Below are 23,775 nucleotides of genomic sequence, written 5' to 3'. Positions count from 1 at the left end.
ATAAAAGTGCCCTATCCAGCCCCAGGGAAAGGCAGCGCAGCCCAACTTCTGTCTCAAGAATCCCTTCAGGAACCCTTCAGGAATCCCACGCTGTTCCTGTTTTCCCCAGACTTGATTCAGTTGCAGTTCTGATTTCCCAAAGCAGCTGTTGAAGATCTTACAGAACTGGTTCAAAGCACTCTGCTCTGGAATGATGAACTAGGCAATTTCAGAAGGAAGAGATTGTAGCATTTCCTCCACTGCAGACTGATAAACTTTGCATGCTGTAGATGAGATAGTCAGACCTCTTTTGAGGCACATTCAACTCTACAACAGTTTCATTTTAGTTCTTTTGGGACTCCTTTGGTGGTAGAATCATAGAATCATAGAAACATAGAATCATAGAATCATAGAATGGTTAGGGTTGGAAGGGACCTTAAAGATCATCTAGTTCCAACCCCCCTGCCATGGGCAGAGAAATCCTCCACTACACTAGGTTGCCCAAAACCTCATCCAACCTGGCCTTGAACACTTCCAGGGATGGGGCATCCACAACTTCTCTGGGCGACCTGTTCCAGTGCCTCACCACCCTCAATGTAAAAAATTTCTTCCTTATATCTAATCGAAATCTCCCCTCTTTCAGTTTAAAGCCATTGCCCCTTGTCCTATCACTACACGCCCTTGTAAAAAGCCCCTCTCCAGCTTTCCTGTAGGCCCCCTTTAGGTAATGTAGGAATGTCAGAAGCAAGAAGAGACATTAGAGCTGGCGTTGCCTTCTACCTGCGTAGGTCATCACACCAGCGTCCCTGGAGAATTAATGGAAGGTATTAAATCTAAATGATGGCAAACCACTGGGAGAATGAAATGCTAAATTAAAATCATCTGGGAAGGATGAGTTGCAGAATGAAGTCCCACACTAGCACAAGAGCATGTGGCGTTGACAGATACAATAATTTTCCAAGAATAGGTTACAGAATCTTGGTTTAAATTCTGGTGACCGGGTGCTGAGGAGCATGGGGGTGTGTGACTGCAGATAGCCTTATTTGTGGGGGTGGGATGGCACCTCACATCAGTCAGACCTTCTGATCTGAATAAGACCTGCAACCTGAGACACAAGTTTTGTTTACGGTGACCTTTGTTTAATCTGCACTCAAAAGTCACAGCAAACATTATACAGTACTTTTTCACACTGGATACTGGGAACGAAGGCAGAAGTTATCCTGATGGAGAGAGGAGCATGGTGCACACAGAAGTCAACCAAAACCCAGCACTGAAGGAACACCACCATTAAGTGTTGCAAACTGAGAGGGTAAAATATTAAGCATACTTAAAATTTTGGATTAGAGTCTCATGGCCACTATACTAACAAGTGCTCATTGTCCTACATCGTACCATACAAGTGGAGTTTACTGTGTAAAGCTGGTCCGTCCTATGTTATTTGTTACTGTAGTGAGATGTGTGAAAATATCAATAAAATTGCACACTAATATAAGGAAAATATTGCCTGAGGAAAAAACCCACACAATCTTTCTGAATGCAGATGACATTTTATTATATTGACAGATTCAGAATGCTCCCTACAACCCCCGGTGACAAAAACACAACACTCTGTGGGAAAACCTGCAAGAATCACCAAAAACAAGACAGAGAGTTTACTTCTTTCTAGATTCAGCAGCTCTTCGATATTTAAGGACTGGAAATATAAAATGGTAAAGAAAGGTATGCAATACTCCTGGGTTTTCCTGCTCTGGAAAACCTGGTCAAAGAAAACAGAGTTCTAATTAAGAGTATAAGGGCTGGAAAATGGGGTCTGTGCAAACCAATGCTCCAGCCTCACAACAGGCTGTGTCTATATGAATGATACAAGCCCTCAGCCCAGTTGGAGTCCCTTAAATTGGGCTGCTGAGGCCTCATTCGCTGTGCACAACCACGTGCTGGAGCAGGGTCCACCTCTTCTGGGTGTGGTATATACACTAGAAAAATGTAAGTTGAAGACATTGTTTTCCAGATACAACATCATCTTGAAATAGACATGGTAGATTTTGATCACATTGCACACAATGTACGCAGACTGTCTAGTGAAAAACTGATTGTGAATTTTCTTATTAAAAAAATAAGTATTTGTGTATTTTATACATTTAGTTTGTCAAACTTACTGTTTATCAAAATAGGCATTGGGCTTTCACTTACGACAGTCTAGGTTGTTGGTGATACAAATGTCTGTACATATGTCTGGGATGAAAACAAAAGGCAAGTCTTCGATGAAGAGAGCAGAAATTAAGGGGTCATGGAGTTATTTTGGTTACTTGGCCCATCTGAGGAGAAAATGGTGCAATTTATTAATTATATTCGATAAAGAACATGAATCAAATGAAGACAGGAGGTGAGGCAATACATCCTGCTAACTATGAAAAGAGAAACCTTTGTGACTTTCAGACTGCAAGAAAAATGTCTTGGGAAGATTTGTTTTGTTGTAGACTACACACTTCAGAAGGAAATCAGGTATTAAAAATTCCTCTAAAAGAATCTGTATAAAATCATATTGGAAGTCATCCCAGTGCCCCTACAAGACTTAATTTAAGGCACTGTTCAAAATGCAAAGAAACTTACATAAGTTTATACCTTATGTAAAGATATATGTAAGCCTTAAATAAGTGTAGAGATTTGTTCACTGCCACATTGCCCTGATTTTGCTCTGGGATAATTACAGGCTGAAATAACGTGAGAGTGTCGATAGCTTTTTCACTCCACAGTTCTCCATGGTCAAGAAATGTAACTGGGTAATTTCTTTAGAAAAGTTTTCAGAATGAGGTATGGGAGAACGAGTGTTTGAGTCAAAAAGCTCAGTTTGTTAGGACATAAGGTGAATCGTCATGCAATGGGAAATGGAAGTAGTTCTGCTACAGGACTGCTTTGGTAATCTGCAGAATATACAGAGATGTTTATTTATGCTATTTCTGTGCAGAGAAGATCTGAGGACCCAGATTATCATTTGCATTTTTGCATGTTAATACCCTTACAGCCACACTGAGTGTGTAAAATACACATACTTATTCTGATGCAGGGATCAGGCCTTTGGTGTATCTTGAGGAGTACTCGTATAGTCTGACTTTAAGCACCCCACTGAGATGCCAGAGTTACTTGCCTCTTTCTTCTTCCATAGCAGCAAGGAGAGTTTAGCAGCTCCAGGTGTGACTTAGTAGTGAAGCGGTTATCGCTCCCTTGGGAGCGCATGCACTACAAAGGAAGCTGGAGCAAGTAGATCAGCAAATTATGCATTTGGCTTAGAGGCCTGGATTTAGATGGAGTGAATCCACCCGTCAAGCTAGAGAGAAGCAAACAACTTACAAGCTGGGCAAACAATGTTCAGAAAAGAGAGGAGTATGGGGAAAATAAAGCGTTTTCCATTCCTGAGACATTACACATCCTGCACAAAACTGAAATAAACCCACATTAGAGAAGAAACTGCTACTACTAAAGTATAAACTAAATGAGTACTTGGATATTAGGTTGATGAAGGATGTATAGTTATCTAGATAGACTTTTATTGGCTGTCAGCTCCATGTAAAACCACAAAGTCGAAGTCTGTGCTACCGGTAGGTGCTTTTTACAGACATGGAGGAAGACAGCTTCCTGCCTCGAAGAACATATGATCAAAGAAGTGGTAAGGAATGCAACATGGTGTTTCTTAATATTTTTCGCCTGTTCTTTCTTTCTTTCTCCTTGCTCTCCCCTAAAAGGTTTTGGTGCCTTGCTGGTTTGTTGCCTGCTAATTCTGCAGTAGAAGACATTTATTCTATCTCAGATACTGGCCTGTTAATTTTCATTTAACACTTTGCCGCTATTTAGTAACAGTCACTGTACTTTCGTTTCTAAAATAGGTTACTGAAAAATATTAACACTTAATTTTTTGACTTCCAAGTTTTTCATCTGAGCTCTGGATTGGACTCCCATACTAAAAATTCTAAAGCTTTCTCTAACCTATGGGGGATTCAAAATAATTGAAGGCTGATACATCTCTGCTAGAAAACTCACTGATGCTTTTACTTCAACTTTGCTCACTGTTGAATGTACGTTAAAATTTTGCATTGACCTGGAAGGAAAAAAAGTATTAGTGACATGCTGTGAAAACAACCATGCCAGTTGAAAAGTAGATTTTGGAAAAGGATACTCTTATCCAGTCTGTTACAAATACAAAAAGGACCCCTGCCCACCATTAGTCCCTTTTCCCCACACCCAGATTGCCAGGGCCACCAGAGATCTTTCCCTCCAGGCACCTTAAGCCTGCCATGGTTTTAACACAGACATGTCGCAGTAAGAGCCAGTCATTCCTGCTTGCTAGAGTTCAAGCAGTGATGAAAGAAAAGGGGAAACTACTGCGTGCTTTGGGTTGCCCAAGAAATTTTGCCTTTCTGTTAGCTCAAGGTGAAAAAATGATTCCTTGGATGTCACAAGCCGAGCACTTGGTCCTCAGCTATGGCACCAAAAACAGAGGAAAATAGGACAGCCCAGGATGCTACCAGTGGGACAGGGTGTGCAGCCCACCACAGCAGGGATGGATGTTTGTTGAGGTGTCCGTGCCCATCTGCTCTCAGGCCAGCAAGCAACCATGGCCCGGTTCAGAGGGGTCTCTGGTGACTAAAAGTTTATTTTGTTCCCTTAAAATATTTGCACGTACAACAGTTTTTAAGCACATTTCATCTGTCTGATTATATCAAATATTTAGGGCTGTGCTTTGTGAGGAAAAAAAAAGGAAGTTTGAATGTATTAATTAAAAAAGAGTCCCCTCAGCAAGCATAAGTATCTTTTCCTTCCCACTTAGTGTAAAACATAGCCATGCATAAAACCTAGTTTGGATAACTGGCACGTACTTGAAGTTGTGCAGTGCATGTTTTAACAAAGCAAAGCTGTGATGTCAAATAAATACCTTACAATGTGCGTTTCCAGGTTTTCCCAGATTGTATCACCTGATTCCAGATGGGGAAATTACCTGCATTAAGATCAACCGTACCGATCCCCACGAAAACCTGGCCATTAGGATTGTGGGAGGCAGTGAGACTCCTTTGCTACACATTATTATACAGCATATTTATCGAGATGGGGTAATTGCCAGAGATGGAAGATTGCTGCCTGGAGACATGATACTAAAGGTACAGTACTGTGGAGGTATGAGATAAAAGTATCCTAACAAAGAAAAAGACGATGTAAGTCGATCATGAGATGAGATTTGCAATGTTGCTGGTTTGTGTGGGTAGAACAATGCATGCAGAAAGACATTCAGTTCCTCTGCATGCTGTGATGATTTCTTTGATTTCAATCGTTTTCAAAGCTCACAGATTTATTTGTTTTTCCTATTCACTACCAAGCCTCTCTGATTTCTACTCAAACATGGTAGATCCAAAACTCCATGTAGCGCAGTATACCGTTGGCATTTCTGACCCAGTGGTGCAAAAGTTTTTTTTTGAAAGCAGAGGCTGGGCTTTTTGTCCTGAATTCTATGAACTGTGGGCTTAAATCTCAGTTAGTGAGGTTTCCATTGCCTTACATCCCACTTACTTACACTAGGATAGGTGATAGAAGCCTGATCAGGTTATTTCAGAACCTTGCTGCCTGCTCTGTTTTGGGAGCATTAGTCCACCAGCAGCCATAGGTGAAGTCTCTAAGAACAAACCTGATCATCATTCAGGCATTAGCTGTTGGCTGCTACTTCTGCTCCTGTTTCTATAGAAATGTATAACATGAACTAGAAGTAGGCCAGATGGTTAAAGATCATGTATCTTGTGAGCAGTGGCTTCAGCAGCAGCTTTTGAATGGGAACGGCACTCTCAGCTCCAAGTGACTTGGAGCTCTGCAAGGATGCTAAATTATATTAATGCTTCAATCTTTAGAAGAGAAGAGCAATGAGAGAAAATACTAGTTCCTTTCCTTGCTCCGATGCTTTGATGGTGTGTAGCTGGAGTGTGCAGGTATATTTACATTGCGAGCAGAACGCACAACTGTGGCTCACCCAGGTATGCTCAAAGAAGCTTAAATCAACTAGCTCAAATATTGGTGACAGCGTGGCCAGAGATGGCAAAGAGGTCAGCATAGGTTTTCCAAATTAGAGGTAAACGTTTGAGCAGACTGCTTTGTTCACCGTGGGCCATGCTACCATGAATAAACTGGTGCTGGTACCCAGGCTAACCTGTGTGCTGTTAGCTGGGATAAGGCTACAGGAGCTGGAAGTGGAGTGGACTGGCCATGCATATCTCAGGACTGTATTCCAGGAGGGACTCCAGATGTCTATCTTGCTGCCTGCTCTGGTGTGCCTGGCTGGTAGGGTTAGTGAGTAGTTCTCTCAGCCTTACTGATTTCTACTAAATATTGCATATGAGTAACGAAATGATATTGTCCTTTGAAGTTCAGAGCACTGCCTGTAAGCCACTGTGCTTTCCTAGCTTTTGCTGATCCCCGTGGTAGCTGAGGACACTTGAGCCATGCTGGAGTTGTGACACGCCTTTTGCTTCTTGTCTAGTGGACCACTGGCCAAAGGGATTTCACAGGATCACGATGTGGGCATGTTTTCCTCTGGCACTATTTAAACGCACCTCTGGATTGCCGTTCCAGGTGGCAGCTGGATGAGTGTCACTCAGTCATGCATTTCAGGGAGGCTTTTTGTCCTGGTGCCAGCGCAGAGCAGCAGATTTAATGGCACCACTGAGCCAAAACTGTTCCTGCAGGGCACATCCAAACTGCAGTGGGAGGCTGTGATTGCAGCAAGGACAGGCCAGCTCAGCTCTCCCTGGCTGTGGTTGACTGCTCGGGGATTTACTGAGGATTCCCAGCAATTTCAGCCCCATGCTGTGCAGCTTATGCCGTTTGTGGTATACAAGCTGGCACCTCCAAGTTAGTCGAGCTGTGTCTCTGGGGTTCAGTCCCCCCGACAGACGGCAGCAGGGACAGCCCTGTCGTGCCCACACAGGCAGTCTGCAAAAGCAAAGGACAGACGAACGCTTTTGTCCATGCTGGGAATTGTTTCTGTTGCAGTTTGGAGACGTTTCTTAATATTTAAATGTTTCAACCTCTGCAATGTAAAACTACATGGAAATAACTTGTCCGATTTGGATTCTCCAGGCAGCGATGAACCACAACCTTGCAACTGGTTTTCATTTAGCGGTGATAAAGTGCAATGCCCAGTCACTCTTACACACACAGACAGGGCAGGATTGACTGGAACCTCTTTTATTTTCCCCAGCCAAATTAGAGAAGTGGCAGTTATGAAGTTTTACTGTCTGAGCTAAATCTTACCTGGAAAACATTGAGAAATGTAAAAAGCCTCATTCTCTGGTGTGGTGTATCAGCATAATTGCTAGTAACTATCCAGGGCGTTTAAACTTCTACTTGAGGCTCTTTTCTTCATTTTAATCAGAAATTCATTATGGGAACAATATTTTCTTTACTGTACCTTGAGCAGCTGGGAGATAATGAAGAAGAGAAACAGCAGGAAAGTAGTGGGAGTGAGAGGAAAGGCTGGCAAGGCAATTTGAAATCAGAAGCTAGTAGAATAAAACTAAGATACATGAAAGGATACTGGAGCTTGGGAAAGAGCAGTAATAAAGCTGAAAAATAACATGTATGTCTGGAGACTATCAGGGAGAAAGGGAAAAAAAAAAAGGCAGAAAGTGTCTGTACAGTGTGTCCTTTCCTTGGGGGGACGACTGTTCTGCCCCGCGAACTTGGCCTTCTGCGTGACACAGTTTGCAAGAGCACACGTCACTTCATATGAAGACATCTGTGTAAATAGATGTCCCCTCTCCAGTGCCAATTCAGATTGGACGGTCTTTCTGTTACTGATCTATGCTTCTCTCTTCCAGGTAAATGGCATGGACATCAAAAATGTGCCTCACAACTACGCCCTGTCAATCCTGAAGCAACCCTGCCATGTGCTCCGACTGACGGTGCTCCGAGAGCAGAGGTACCGATGCCGAAACAGCGGACTCTCCCTTGATGCTCACTGCAATAGGGACGACAGCTTCCATGTTGTGCTAAACAAAAGCAGTCCAGACGAGCAGCTGGGAATAAAGCTGGTCCGCAAGGCCGATGAACCGGGGGTATTTATTTTCAACTTGCTGGAAGGTGGCGTGGCTGCCCGTGATGGACAGCTTCAGCAGAACGACCGGGTGTTGGCCATCAATGGGCGCGACCATCGGTATGGCAGTCCAGAGAGCGCAGCCCAGCTGATACAGGTTTGTCACCACCACTTTGACCTCAGTTTCTGAACTTTGCAAAAACCAAGCAGTGTATTTCACCACCCATTGCAAAGCAGGGGCCAAACCTAACATGTGTGTGTTTGGGGCAGGGAAGGAGATGTGTCAAGCTCGGATGGAAATTTACACCTCTAAAAGCTTCTTGGTTTCACAGTGAGTGCAAGGGTGAACACAGGCGTGGACTCTCACTGTGACGCCTGCTACCATCAGGCTTTGTAACGCACACATCAACGTGAACATCTGTATACTCTGTGCATCACGGAAGAGTGATGCCATCTGCCAAAAGGCAGGCTGGCCTGCACCCTGGGAGTGCTGGGTCCAGCTGCGTCCTGACTCTTCCAGCTCAGAAGGAGCCACAGAGCTCCCTGGTGCAGCCCTGGAGCTAGCCAGAGCAGCCTAAGGCAATGGCTGGCATGTTTCAGGATGGACATCATCCTCCCAGACTCAGTGATTTCCCATGGGTGTGTTTTACGACTGAAGGTACTCCATACCTTGTAGATATTTCTTACCTGAACCCAGCACATGGAAATCCAGAGGTTTTGGAAAAAATGCATCTGTAGCTGTAGTTTTTATAAATTTCTCTTTAGATTTGCGTTGAGAACTAAAGGGATGCCTCTGCAATGCACTGAACAGTCTCACCCCAAAACTGTCAGAAAAAAAACGCTATGCCTTTCTCAGCTACAAAATCAATCAACTTCTGCTTAATTTCCCCTCCAGAACCATTTTCCTTTGTTTTCTTTCTTTACAGTCATGTTTTTTTAGAAAACTTGAACATAAAAAGCAATGCGAATAATATTTTGTTGCTTTTATCTCATATTTGTAGCAGTTACTATACTTGTGCAATTTTACATATCGTTTGGAGGCATGCAGAATGTCTCCATGTATTGAAGAATTTCATGTGCCTCAATAACAAGATGTCAAATCAGGCTGTCTGCTTCCCCTTTCCGACAGGTATAATCAGGGTAACATGAGTCAGACTGAAAGAAGCATTCAAATCCAAGCACATTATGGAAAAGATTCCTCCTTTAGCATACGTTCACAGTTGGCTGTAGCCAACTTTTATTAAGAAATTTATAGCCTAGGTAAAGAAAATGGAGTCCCCTTGCATAATGCCAGTGGTTGAAATTCTCGTCCGGCATCTTTCTGGATTACTTTATGTAGCTCACTAACTGGGACCAGAAGGCATCGGTGGGGAGGAGGTTGAAATTCTCTGAGGGGAACAAGCCTGGAATGAAAACCTTTCTAAAAAATTGATATTCTTGGAACAGTTCTTTATGGCTACAAAACAAGGCAATAGTACTTCATAAGCAAAAAACACATGCAGCCTAGAGATGAAATGGAAAAAATGACTAACGAGACCATTCACACACAAGTGTTCAAAAATGCAACTAACGATCTTACTGGGTTCCAAAGAGTGGTTGTTATTTATAATAATGCTTGAAATGCACACCAGTCCCTGAGAATTTAAACAACATGCCCATCAAAGGGGAGACTCAGGTTTCCAAACAGCCAGAATTACATTGCATTGATGTGAGCTCTGTGAATCACGTTTGTCTAATGCAAAATTCCCAGAACCTGTGTCTTTTTGGTCATGTTTTTTCATCACTTATCATTTGCCTTTCCTGTTTCCATGTTATGCCAGAAAAAAAACATTATACTGAAGCCACAAGTGTTTTGCATTTGCTTCTAACACAAAGGGATGTTTTACTGTGTCCTCCGATTTCTCAACAGTATCCTGCCTGTGGAGACCTCAGCGTGTGTCACAGACAGGACACTAAGGTCTTCAAATTAACAGTGCCAGAAGCTTCAAATACGCCATCGGTTTCTTTAAAAGCAGAACTAACGTTCACTAATATCATAAAAGGTGGTGATGGCTTGTTAGCACAGCTGGGAGAACATCAGGTTTCTGCGGAATCTGATTAGTTTTGACTTCTAAATAACAAATAATTGGGACGAATCTGATTCTTCAGGCCTTTAGCAATTACACATTAGCATATATGAAGCAGTTGTTAATCAGTAGATTAGGTGTCTGGCTGTTTATAAGCTCAGTCGCTGGAACTGAAATGAAGAAAACGTGTAAGTGCGAATGAGGAATGTGCACACATCATAACACTTGGGAGTTTGCAGCTTCCCATTTGTCGCGTCATCTTTAGTCGTGGCCTTGTGTCAGATGTGGCACTTTTCATCTAAATAACGTGACATTCCACATCTGCTTTCCATGAGAGTGGCAAGAAAAGGAACAAGGTAACAGATCAGTGGGCGCTCGTGCGAGCCGAGCTGCACGGGTCGAGCCAGACTTTACTGCATCCAGATGTTCACCCTCCTCTCTCCGTCTTCCCCCCGCTGCTGTTCAGAGCAGCTGTGAGAGGTGTACAACCCCCTCTCCGTCACGACAATTGCCACCAGTAGAAAGCAGGTCGTGCAGCCACTGTGGGCTGCAGGATGCAAAGCACATTCTTGCTCCATCATCCTGGTGAGAGATGGGGCAGCTTCTACTGAGAGCAGAAGATAACAACTGCCACCGCGTCTCTGCCTCCCTGTTTGATTGGCTTTGGCCATAAGAAATTTTAATTCTAGTAGGTTGTTTCAGCTATTGCTTGCATTCAGTCTCAAAGCTAACCTCATTTCTTCAATTTTTGCTTCATCTTAAGAAACAGAGAAGGAATTGTAGGAAAAATGAGTGTTAAGAGGGAGGGAGGTATCAGAATGAAGCAGTAATTAATATTCTGATCGGTGGAAATGTTAATGGGTTTTTATACGGAAGTACGTAAATATAAAAGCTGGTCTTGTTGTTTGGATAACTTTTAAAAATACTCCGGATTTCTGAGAAACTACTCAACTTGACAGACCCGGAGACAAATGTGACATTGCAATAGAGACTCTTGTTGAACTTCTGCTAGTCCTTCTAGAGGAATTAATCACATTTACAACCTTGCTCTAAATAACCAACTTTGAGACTAACCATGTGGCAGCAGATGAGTTTTAAACAGAAGTTGTGTAAGCTGAAGCTGTTTGTTTTAGAGAAAACTGGGGGTTTGTGGGGCCATATGTCCTTAGGAGGTTTAGTCTTGTATTGTTCAGTTCCACCTCAGTCGTATTACAAACTGGGGACCAGGGTGATTTCCTTTCTCTGGAAACAGAGCATTCTGCTTTTGAGTACCAGCTGAGTTCAGAGTCGAGGAATTAATATTCCATAAAAACAGACCTACTAAAAATATCTAGAAAGTTATTTTGAAATATATATGTATATATGAAATGATATATTATGAAGCTGTGGAGATATGAGTTGCTGGTGAAAGAACTAGCATCCCCTAAAATATTGGGAAAATAACAAAGAAGTGCACAATTTTTACTGAGCTACTGCCTTCCTTGGAAGTAGCACATGAAGATTCCAGGCTTGAAGCTGGAGGTTTAGGAGAGGTAAGTTACTTTTTTTTAACTACAGTGACATTTTTCAAAAGCATTTTATAACTCTCAGCTACTGCTATTGAATCCAGCTCCAGAAAAGACAAACCAAGCTATAAAACCAAAAATCCCAGGGGCCTCCTCTGGCTTCTGTTAATTGTCTGTGGGAGAGTTGATTTCAATAGCAAAACTGGGTCTGGGTTTGGTTTGCAGATGCTTGTTCAACACCAGCTTTCCTTGGAGCTTCTCCCCAGTGAGCAGGGCACGTCAGCGTGCCAGCAAGCGAGTCCGGAGGTCTGGTGCCGCAGGGCTGCGGTACCGGCAGTCATCATTACTGCAGTTCCAGGGGGATCAGACCTCCAGACATGCTTGCGGGGGGCTCCACATCAGATGCTGAGCAATTCCCTGGTTATAACCTGCGAGCAAGCAGGCAGGAGCCCCTCTGGAGACCGGCCCTTACAAGCCCCTCCTGCCTGCCACACCACCAGGGTCTTTAGCCTGGAGAGAAGGAGATTAGAGGATTAATATTTTATCTCCTGAGTATGCTTCTACAGCATTGAGGCTATTTCCACAGCTCTCTCTCTCTTCAGGTCCGTTCAGTATGTTGGTTTCCACTTATGGCAGACATCTATGATTTACCCAGCTAAACCCCACTCCCTCTCAGCTTTATCTTTGCATCACAGTTGTCGTGAACAGATTCATATGAGCCTCACTGAAGGAAAAATGAAACCATTTGCTTCTAAGGAAACAGTACTGATTCAATAAGACAGAAAAAATGTACCTGTACACAGAATTAATAATACACATATCAGGTACATGCAGAACACCTTACAAATAACAAGCAAGCATAACTCAGTAGAAGCTTTGCAGCATCTCTCAGGCACATAACTATTATGACTGCATTGTGCAAAAAGGCCAGAAGCAGTTTGAGCTAATTTTGGGTAAATTGTTTTCACACTTCCGGTTCCTAGAGTGAGAGCTTGGGCTAGTTTCCCATCCTAAACTCCATTACTCTCTGTGTTTGCTTGTGCCCTCCCTGTTTCTCCGTGCTTTGGTGCACTAGGATTTTACTTCTCAAAATGGTTGCACATCCCTTCTGTAAGCTACCTTACGTTTGTCATTCTCATTGCATGCAGGTGGACTCAATTACATCATTTATTCCCCCCTTTCATCAGCCAAGGCTTGAGCACATCCCTCCTTACATAGTTAATTGCATCTTTTTCAGAGTTCCCATCCAGCAGCAGTGGCTCTGGTTGTCTGTCTGTCTCCCATAGTAGGCACATAGCGGCTCTGCAGTGATGTGTGCAGGTGGATCACTGCTTCCAGCCAAATTTGGGACAGATAGGGAGGGGTTTTCAGAGTTAAAGCCAGATTTTCAAGAGAAGGATTAAGTAGTGCCAGACTTTTTTTTACAGACTTTATTGACCTGAACGGATGCTGCCACTTTACGTCATTGCAGCCATGTTTGTGGGAAATCCAACTCACCCTTAAATGGGACCCGCGTTTCATGAATCCCCTGGGGCTGAAGCACAGGGGTTTGCTGCGGGGGTTGGTGGGATTGACGCTGTCCCTTGTCCCGCAGGCCAGCGAGAAGCAGGTTCACTTCATCGTGTCGCGGCACACCAGGCAGCAGACCCCCGACCTCTTGCAGGAGACGGGTTGGAGTTACGGCGGCGGCAGCATCCCCCAGCCCTGTCCCACTGAGAGAAACAACCCTGGCAAGGTGAGGGCACGAGTGCTCGCGTGGTTTCTCTGCTGCCTGTGGGACTGGGGGGGCAGCTGGTGTTTCAGTGTCTCGGGGTGTTACCTCTGCTTTCTGTTACCAGAAAAATCATGTCTTATTTTTCAATGGAAATGTAAAAGCTGTACTCCTCATTATTTATATACTACTTCTGCCCTGATTCTGCCTGGGGTGGGGAGGGAAGGCAAGGGGCAGCAGTGGGGCAGGAGATTGGCGTGCAAGCAGCATCCTGGCCATGGGCACAGACCTGGCTGGCGGTGGAAGCCAGCGCAGGGCAGTGCGCTTCAACGAAAATAAGAGGCTTATCTGAAGTTTCTCCATCTGGAGCCTTCAGGCAAAAAGCTTTCCTACTCTGGCCTGAGACTTTCTCATATGCTGCTTGAAAATTACAGTAATTATTAGTCTGTTGTTCATTTCTTAAGATACTCATGCTCTCCACAGCCACTGTGAGCGTGCCATCTTTCTGTGGGGCTTTGGTTCTGCTCTGGTAGCACCTGGCACTCGCATGGGACGAGGCTGCAAGGGCTGGCAATGCGCGGCATGGCCAGATCCAACCTGGGGCCACGTGGCACAGAGCAACCATGTGCCCCAGATATGGCTTTGGTTACCAACCCATCCCTCCACCTGCTCCTCTGTACCTGGTTACATCATGTGTTTAGTGCGTTTAGACCTGCATAAGGTCTAAATAAGACCCTCTGCATAAGGCAGGGAGACTCTCGTGGTCAAATAGGTTTTAAAGCGGAAAGCAATGCAGCAAGAGCTCTGAAAGTATCTTTTCTGAGTTTACTCAACGTCATTCTTTGCACTATAGACAGAGCAAGGAATGCGTTTGTAACAGCTGAATTTATTTAACTAAATTTAAAATCACATGGCTGGTTAACTTACATTAATTGCTCTGAGCATCACCACTTCTGCAAATCCTTCTGAGCTGGTCCCCTGGCCTCCGGTGCCAGGGGTGCATCAGGAAGGTGGACAGGCAAGGTTGGTTTAAACCTGTCCTGCCTGATGGGCAGCCAGATGTGTCCTTAAAGGGACCTTTGGACTGAACCAGCTGTCAGATCGGATGCACAGCTGTCAGCCAGGAGACGAGGCTAGCTCTGTGTTTACCAAATGCTTTAAAGATACCCATTCTTTGCAGTTTGTTTTTTTTTAAACTACATTTGTTCAGTGTTTTTGTGTGTAAAAAATATGCCAGTGTCTCTTTATCTATATTTAGTTTTCCTTTTCCATGAAGTCTCAATCACAGCCTTTTTTAGGTGAGACTGGTTCAGCAGGAGTTAACCCAAAGAACAGAGTCAATGCAGTAGCTACTACCCGGTAGCAAACAGTGCCCAACTAATCATGCATCTGCAAGGCATTACTTCCTAATGAAGTACTGATTTCCTTAGGGAGATATGTGTAGGACAATAATTAGCTCGTCTTGCTACTGTATAATTTCTAGTGATGCTCTGAGCACCTGCTAGCTCTGCCATGTTGATCTGATTAATTGTTACCACATTAGATTTCTTGGGAACATGACTTGTCTTCCATACACTGCCCTAGGTCCCCGTTCTCTATTCCTTTACTGAGAGGTGTTAGTTGGGAATTCTTGGTGAATCCCGCATTATTTTGGGTAGCTGTGATATTGAAGGACCAATGCGGACCTTGCAACTGTACTTTAAAGATTAGCGAATCACCTTTTGTTGGATAGGCCATGGTTTTTAGGGGGATTTTCAGTTTGCCATGAGAGATGGGTGCTACCTAAGCACATGAGCAGGCATGGGCTCTGGCCTTCTGGCCAGTGCCAACTTTTGGGCACTTTCCAGGGAAGATTACAGCCAAAAAAGTAAATTCTGAGCTGTTCCTAGCTCCCTTTGGCTTTGTGTTTGTGCAGTGGAGGGCTTGTATCAGAGAAAATGCTCTGGCAATAGATCAGTACAGCTGGTGGACACAATAAGCTTCAGGCACTGGAGGCTTTTGGTCTGATACAATCGTTCCTGGAGAGTTATTTGCCCTTTTATAGGATATGAGTGTGTCAGTTTGAATTTCTCTTCCTTTTTGTTGAAGGTTTAACTGAACTTTGTTTGCAATTCAAGATCTTTTAAACTCTAGGTTTTGATACACTTAAAATGTTATTTGTTTTCAAATAGCCATCAGCACAGAAGCAACACTTGCAAGCCTAGGGCCTGTACGGTGTCCTGATGTAGTAGTACACGCTCCCGCTCAAAAACGAGGCAGTGCTTGCTGGCCACGCTTCACTGTCAGTGGAGTTTCTATGTGTGTGTGGTTTGATGAGTCTGCTACCTGCTGCCATCAGCAGGATTTCTTTATTATGTATGATTGATAGAGGAATTGTTAACTGACTTGAATTCTGATTAGTTTTAAAGTGTTTTTTGTCCCCTGAGCTTACTGTAGGAGGTGACGTTAGCAGGTCAGGAAGGTTCTCTTTGAGGCAAGCAGATCTCACTGCAGAGCATGTATGTAAACATTGCCTGAAATCTGCTCTGGAGCCTTGGCTGTATTCAGCACCAAGAATAAACTCTAGCTTCTAGCAGCCGTCTTGCTCGTATGACGGCTCGGGAACCAATTTTTGGCCAAGCTGTTACCCTCGCGACAGCCTGTGTCCGTCTGTGCGAGGAGGTGGCTCTTTCAGGCCAATGCCAATTGCAATCAGCCACGCAGCCAACAAGGCGCTGGAGAAAGAGGACGACAGTCTGTAGTGACCACATCCTTCTCTGGCGGCAGTGATGGTGGGTATACGGTGTGCTGGGAGATCGGTCCTGCGCAGGCTCTCACCGGGCTGTGTTCCTGTGTATGGAGATCAGGGAGGCACAGCCCAGGCTCTTCCAGCTGCTGCCTCGATTCAGAGAACAGAAGATGTCAGAAACACTTTCTTGTGCAGCTGAGGTTGTTAAGCCAGACTGTAACACATAAACAGGCCAGATTCTATTTCTTTGAAGTCAATGAGAGCTTTGCCATTAATTAAATAGCACTTGTTTTTCATTGGAACTGTTTTCTTACTCCTTTCTAACAAATTGTCTAGCACTTAAAACAAATCTGTCGCCCTGTTGCTTGTTCCCTGTCTGTACCAGCAGGTTAGCCTTCAGGTGGAGTACGTTTTCCAAACAGATACAGCTACGTCGTTGGCCTGCAAGACACGTGTCATGGCTTTGATGTTGTGCTAATCTGCTGTAAATATTTATTTTACAGTAAAAATACAGAAAATAAAAAATTAAGAAGAGGAGGTGATGAAGTGTGATGTTTTTCTTCTCCTGACCTCCGAGGTCACTTCAAAATGACAGAGAAGGACGATTGTTTAGAAGAGAATGCGCTGAAATGCAGTCCCTGATAAACATTGCCTTTTAACTGGTTTGCTCATTATCAGTTGTACCTCCAGGAAAGCTCTATGTGTGTTTACCGAGAAAGGCTTTTCTTTCCTTTCATCATTGCCTTTGTCTCAGCCAAGTCGTCCCAATTCCTGTCTATCTGCAACCATGTCAAAAATGACATGTGGAAGAGTAGCATCAAAGGAAAGCTGGTCCTACATGGTTGAGCATACAAGTACCAGTACTTTTATGATTCTTCACTGAAATGTAACAGGACAATTTGTTACCAAGCACTGCTTTGAAATTTGCTTGCCTCTGCGCCGATTCCTCAAAAACAGAGCGTTAGCTGGTTTATCAGGTAATGGTTGTGGCGTCTGAGACATGATGGACACTGCACACACAACAGGATTGCTCTGAACGCTCTGAGCTCCAAGTCTAATTGCAATTTCATGATTTGCTACAAAATTTCATACTGTGTTTTTGTGAAAATGAGTAGTGCTGCTATCCCACATGCTTCAGGAAGTGGCCTTTTCCTGACGGGAAGCCATTCCTTTCCAAGGGAAAAAGGACAACGCTTTTTACAAACATGGATGAAACATTAAGTTTAGTTTGCACAGAGACAGAACTACCATGCCTGACTGACTATGAAAGCACAGATTATCTTGGCTGTAGCTCTGACTCGGCAGATGCCTGAGACCTGGAGAGAGTCATGCCTACCATCTGGCCAGGCATGGCAGGCGGTCATGAAATGCTTTGATATTTCCTCAAGGAATATTCATTTCAGTAGAAAATGCCTAAGATGCCGAGGGGGACCCTGTGCCCACTGTGTTTGATGTTGCTGTTCTCTCTGTTACAGAGCACCCTTCATGCTGTCACCTGTCACGAGAAGGTGGTGGCTGTCCGGAAAGATCACACAGAATCACTGGGAATGACTGTAGCAGGAGGAGCATCTAACCGGGAATGGGATTTGCCTATCTATGTGATAAGCGTAGAACCTGGAGGAGTTATCAGCAGAGACAGCAGGATAAAAACAGGTAAAAGGGAATTTTGAAAGACTGCTTTAATTCAAAGGCTTCTTTCGAAAAACAGAACATCACACTCTGGCATCTTCAGCCATCCCACAGATTTTGAGATGTGTCAGATTAGAGGGTCTCGAGTCAGCTACCAGAAAAGGTATAATATGCAGCAGTAGCCATCTCTGTGAAGTGGGATGTGGGCATATTCTGGTAAGAAAAAAAAAAATAATATTTTTTCTCAGGAAAAGGAGCTTGCACCACCATTTCCTAACTACTGACATCTTCATTGTGCAACCTTCATGGGTTTCTAATGTAAATTTTTGGGCTTATTTGTCATATCATTCATGGCTTTGAAAGAAATAAAAAGGAACAGAATTCCCATCATATATGAAGCAACGTTAGTGCCTTGTGGCTCAGTATCATGTCTGGAAACATTGGCTTCGTAACTCTGTTTGGCTCTTGATGGAACAGTGATTAAAATTAATAGCTTCTCTCCCTCTGCATGAATATGCCTTTAGGGTAAGATGAGGAGCATGTTTTCTCAGAGGGTTTTGAGGGACTAGGTAGGCAGTAGAGGAATGGTGAAACTCAGTTTTCAGGATATTATATCTCCAAGAGCCAAGTACCTTGGTACCCTGAATCCAGCAACCACACAGCTCCCTGTGCCCTTGCCCTTCATCCTCTACGGTCAACTTCAGCCCAGCAGCTGCCCAGAAACTGGAGGGGAATCCTGAGTATGAGGGAAGTGATGGCACCCAAAAGTGGGGCAGAATAGCTGCAGCCCAGCTGAGCACCCTGAGCCTGAGGCGCAGCCCCTGGCACCGGCACGTGTGGGAACCTCCCCTTTGCGGGAGCCACGACTGCTTATCAAAACCCGTGTCAGAACATGACAACAGGAGCAAACCAGCAGGTCTCCCCTTTCCCCCTGCTGAGAAATGACTGCCTCTCAGTGGGATACGTTTTCCAAAAGAATATTCGTCATGAGGCAGTGTGGAAAATTCAGCCTAGTTAATTTGGTAAAATTAGAAACAAATGAATGTATGATGTTATAACAGTGCCACAAGCCTCCCCAGTTAAGAGCAGCCCTTAGGCTGTTGTCTGTCTCATCAGGGCAGACCACAAGGAGAGGTTAATGTCCACGATGTGCTGCTTGGAATGCTGGTGGACATGGCCCCTGCCTGGAGGAACATGCAGGCGAAACGCAGAGGGCACCCAGGGAAGCGTTGGCTTTGGTGCACTCTGCGGAGGGTGGCGGAGAGCTTGGCACCATGGCTGCTTGCAAGACACTAATGATGTCTTTATTGTTCTCCCTGTAGGAATTGAGGGCATCTTTGCATTTTTCTCTGAAGCTGGTGTGCCTATGTTATAAATAAGGCATATAGAAAGATGTTTTGGCTTGTGGCCATTCAAACAGGCGTTAACATTAAAATAATAATATGTTATTCTGCAAAGCAAACTTTACAAAAAGCCAGCTGGAGCAGCAGTCCTCAGCTTAGGGAGTGCTGGGAGAAAACCATCTTCAAGCTTTCAGATTTCAGGTTTCAAACTTGGCTTGAGTTCAGAAGTTGTTAGCTGTAAGTGGGCTTCAGAGACCTGGACTAGCGTCAGGTGCCCTTACCAACGCCTGACAGCATGGCAGGATTCTGGCTGTTCTGATCAGCTCTGGATGCAGGACACGACGTGAAAAGAAACCAGGATCAAAGCCTGCATCCGGCCTGGCGATGCTCCTGTGTGCGGGGATCTAGCCTTTCCCTCATGCCTGTGGCATGTTTACCAGCATATGCTTCACATCCACGTTAAACGAAAGGATTAACAAACAGCCTCATCAGGCAGCGAGTTCTTGGCCCTGGCTTTGACGTGCTTGTTTGTGGGGGTGGGATCTTGGAAACACTTGCAGGGTTTTTTTATCATCTGTTTTATTGGTCTCAGGTGACATCCTCCTGAACGTGAATGGCATTGACCTGACGGGGGTCAGTCGGAGCGAGGCTGTCGCCCTGCTGAAAAACACCAACTCGTCGGTGGTGCTCAAAGCCCTGGAGATGAGGGCGTGCGAAGCCCAGGAGCAGCGGGGCTGCCTGCCTCCCCCCGAGGCCACGCAGGCCACCTCCGAGAGCAGCGAGTGGTCACCTTCCTGGGTTATGTGGCTGGGGCTGCCACGGTAAGTCCACAGATCACATCCTCTTGCTGAAGGGGAGTGGGAGGAAAGATTTACATTTTCTGGCAATTCTTTCTTTTGGCTTGATTCATTGCACTGACATCTTAATTAAAGCCAGGCTCTGTCACAGACTTGACTCTGAATACCTCCCTGTTGTAAATGGGCATGTGTACATGGAAAAATAGACACGCAGATCCCCTTGCAAGGGAGGAAACGATTCTGAACTGTTCCAGTCTTGAAAACATATCTGGCACTTTGGGAGTGAAAGGAAAAGCTTGCAGGGATACAGGAGCTTGATGAACTGGGGTCTACACTCGACCACCCCGCAGAAGGCAGAGCTACCTCTCCTGCAGCTCTCAAGCTGCACAGCCCTTCTCTTTAGCCAAATCCAGCTGAATTGTTTGACTTTGCCCAGATGTTGCAAAGCGCGTGCAGTTGGCCAGTACCTCTGAATCACCTCTTTTAACCCCACCCCCGACTGAAAGAAGTACATTTGTCATATACAGGAAGCAGCTGTGTTGTCGTTTCTGTAAGAATAACAAAAGCCGCATCGCATGTCGTTAAGTTCTCTCAAACGCGCTCGGTGGGCAGGGTGTATACCGGTGGCTTCAGCGGCATTTTATCAAGTATTTGAACGAGCACATGTTGTGAATCTGTGCACGTGCGAAGCTAGCATCACACAGTTGGAACTGGTATTCAGTTTTAAGGAACGAAGAGTTTAGCTTACAAGTTATGTTTGCCCATACTCCTAACCCTGGCAGCAGTACAGAGTGTCTCCTCTTTCACGGGAGGGCATGAAAAGATGTTCTGCAGAACAGGTGGGCTTCTGCCATAGGCACAGTTTCAGGACTCCTCTTCATTTCCCAGTCTCATGTAGTAGGTTAGGTGCTTTCCCCCTTCTGGCTTGAGCCATTTTGAGCTCATTCACCTCACAGCAAGGTCTGCTGCGAGGGCCAGATGTGTTTCGGGACTTGGTCTGAGGCTAATGGTTGCGTAACGTGCTGAAGCACTGCAAGAGCAGAAGGCAGGCCGAGTGTCTGTCACTCACAAAGGTTCCTCTTCCAGTGGAGAGGACTATGTCCTTATTCCTGTGAAAGAAAAGCAGTGAAAACAAAAAGCAGTATATGGATGGCTCATAACTTGCTACCCCAGGCAATGGTGAGCTTTCCTCACCCAGTCTTGTTGCAGGCAGGTGGGCCTGGGGGAGGTCCTCATTGCTGCTCTTCTGCACACCTACGCTTGACCAGCAGCCTCTTGAAGGCACTGGAGTGTGGGTAATGTCCCTCACAGAAAGACAGCAGACTAGAGGCCTTATAGATGCTGCAACCTGCAACGCTCAGTCTTGCCTTCAGTCACCATCCATTGCTAGATGGACTGAAACGATTGCACCCTGTCTACGCCTGCCCTAACCTCACCGTTTTCGGGCTGTATAGAAAACCTGAGCTGCCTGGTCATCGTCTCCCACCCACAGCTACCTGAATTCCTCATGTCCTCAGCAAGGTGATGGAGATGAAGGCCAGAGCTCCACAGTACTGCAGGCTCGCACCCAGTGTTCACATCAGTCGGTTCCACTTTGCAGTTTGGGAAGAAAAAGTGGTTTTCCCACTTTAAAAGCAGTCTCTAAGTTCGCTCTATCCCCCTCTCCCCTCTGAAGGCTGTGCCTGTGAAGGCATTCCCACCCCTCTGGTTGGAAGGAAAATCAGCCCCAGTGTCAGGAAGGCTGAAGACAGGAGTTCATTGTAACTCTATCCCCAGCTGCGACGCTGGGCACCGAGCACAGCACAGCCCTTCTCTGCCGAAGAAAAGTAGGGGATTGGTATGCTGAGCTGGTACGCTGCTCTGAACAGCAGACTAAGACAGGGACCAGCACTCGCTAGAGGTGACAGTGACAAAGGTGCACTGTATCTTTATTAGCAGCTGGTTAGCTGAGTAGGGGCGTGTGAGGATCGGGTTTGGGTTTGCTCATTATCAGATCCTGCAGTCTTCTCCAGCACGAGTGTATTTACCCTCTTATTCTTGTACTGATTCTCCAGGGCCCATGCCAGATATTTGGAAGTCATAGAATGGTTTGGGTTAGAAGGGACCTTAAAGATCACCCAGTTCCAACCCCCCCTGCCATGGGCAGGGAAACCCTCCATTACACCAGGTTGCTCAAAGCCTCATCCAATCTGGCTTTGAATGCCCCAGGGATGGGACATCTACAACTTCTCTGGGCAACCTGTTCCAGTGCCTCACCACCCTCAGAGGGAAGCATTTCTTCCTTATATCTAATTGAAATCTACCCCCTTTCAGTTTAAAGCTGTTGTCCCTTGTCCTATCACTACACACCCTTGTAATAAGTCCCTCTCCAGCTTTCTTGAAGGCCCCCTTTAGGTACTGGAAGGCTGCAATAAGATCTCTCCAGAGCTTTCTCTTCTCCAGGGTGAGCAACCCCAACTCTCTCAGCCTGTCTTCATAGCAGAGGTGCTCCAGCCCTCAGATCATCTTTATGGCCCTCCTCTGGACCCATTCCAACAGCTCCGTGTCCTTATGTTGATGGCCGCAGAGCTGAATGCAGTATTCCAGGTGAGGTCTGATGAGAGCAGAGTAGAGGGGCAGAATCACCTCCCTCGACCTGCTGGCCACGCTGCTTTGGATGCAGCCCAGGACACGGTAGGCTTTCTGGGCTGCCAGTGCACATTGCCAGCTCATGTTGAGCTTCTCATCCACCAGCACTCCCAAGTCCTTTTCCTCAGGGCTGCTCTCAACCCATTCCCTACCCAGCCTGTACCTGTGCTTGGGATTGCCCTGACCCATGTGCAGGGCCTTGCTCTTGTCCTTGTTGAACTTCATGAGGTTTGCACAGGCCCATCTCTCACACCTGTCAAGATCCTTCAACAAGTTCTCTCACTAGGATGTGTATCACATTAACTCATTTTGCTCCAGGCTGAGCATTTAACCTTTCCCTGTCTGGCTTTCAGTTTGCTTTTGGCAAGGATCACATCCCACTAAATCTCAAGGTATTGACAGCAGTCTCATGACATTTTCCAGGCTATTAAAGAAAATTGTTCCCTGTCCAAATAGATGTCTGACAGGGCCATCTTGGCAAAGGTGCCTGACGTGCAACTATGGGGCAAGACTATGAAGATTCACGTAGCTTAATCAAAACCATTTACCAGAGGACCTGCTCCACATGAGTCTAAGAACGTTTAGTACAGCTGATGGAAAAGTAGTAACATCAAAATCGTGATTATACAGGATCATGCAAGGTACTTGGGAAGATGGGCAGGATGGGGGACATATACATAAGAAAAACTTAACAAACAAAAAAGGCAGTAAAACTGGTAGGCCAGGAGCAGGCATGATTGAAAAAAAGAGGCAGCTGGATGGTGGATTCTTTAAATTCTGTCGAGAAGGGAAAGATGTGGCTCTAGACAGGTCCACAGCAGTGCAGTGTAAGTATCTGTTCACAGCAAGGAAGGCGGGGAGCGCAGACGCAGCCTGACATCGTGAGTTAGAATGGGATGCTCAGGACACTGAGGGGAGAGGAGGAGAGTCTTTCCTTCTGTGTTCCAAAACCATGGAGTTTTGATGAAAAATCCTGTGAAGGATGGTTCCATAAAGTACACTGAGTTGAGCTAAACACAAAAGGATGTCTATAGACCTCTGTCCCTGACTGATGAAGCAGGACAGAGGCTAACGCTAATAAGAGTTACATGACTAAAAGTACCTTCCTCATGTTTGAGGCTGGTGTGCTCTAAATTCCTAATTCTCCGTACCAGCACAGAACTTGCCCTCTTCCTAAGGATTGCATATACGTTACAGAGATGGGCACAGACAAGAGGCACAAATATTGAAAGTCAGGGAATAATATCGCTTTTCTGGATCAAGTCAGTAGCAGCAGAATAGACAGGTTATCTGACTCCTCGCACCAAAGCTCAAAGCCTTG

At 45.2% G+C, this 23,775-nt stretch overlaps 1 protein-coding gene across 3 annotated transcripts in view; it reads left to right on the top strand.

Moving 5' to 3' along the window:
- Positions 1–23,775, top strand: part of LNX1 (ligand of numb-protein X 1) — a 68,307-nt gene that overhangs the window by 39,556 nt on the left and 4,976 nt on the right. For 2 of the 3 annotated variants that reach the window (XM_086611725.1, XM_086611726.1), the window contains exons 4-8: positions 4,927–5,129; positions 7,833–8,204; positions 13,213–13,353; positions 17,533–17,710; positions 19,622–19,850. In XM_086611725.1, the coding sequence (XP_086467851.1) occupies positions 4,927–5,129; positions 7,833–8,204; positions 13,213–13,353; positions 17,533–17,710; positions 19,622–19,850 (1,123 nt within the window). Of the gene's footprint in view, positions 1–1,542; positions 1,699–4,926; positions 5,130–7,832; positions 8,205–13,212; positions 13,354–17,532; positions 17,711–19,621; positions 19,851–23,775 lie in introns of all 3 variants that reach the window. The other variant, XM_086611724.1, reaches the window with a different exon arrangement.

Source organism: Tauraco erythrolophus, chromosome 5 (genome assembly GCF_009769465.1).
Source record: "Tauraco erythrolophus isolate bTauEry1 chromosome 5, bTauEry1.pri, whole genome shotgun sequence".
NCBI classification, from domain to species: Eukaryota; Metazoa; Chordata; class Aves; order Musophagiformes; family Musophagidae; genus Tauraco; species Tauraco erythrolophus.
This window is presented reverse-complemented; position numbering and strand designations above follow the sequence as displayed.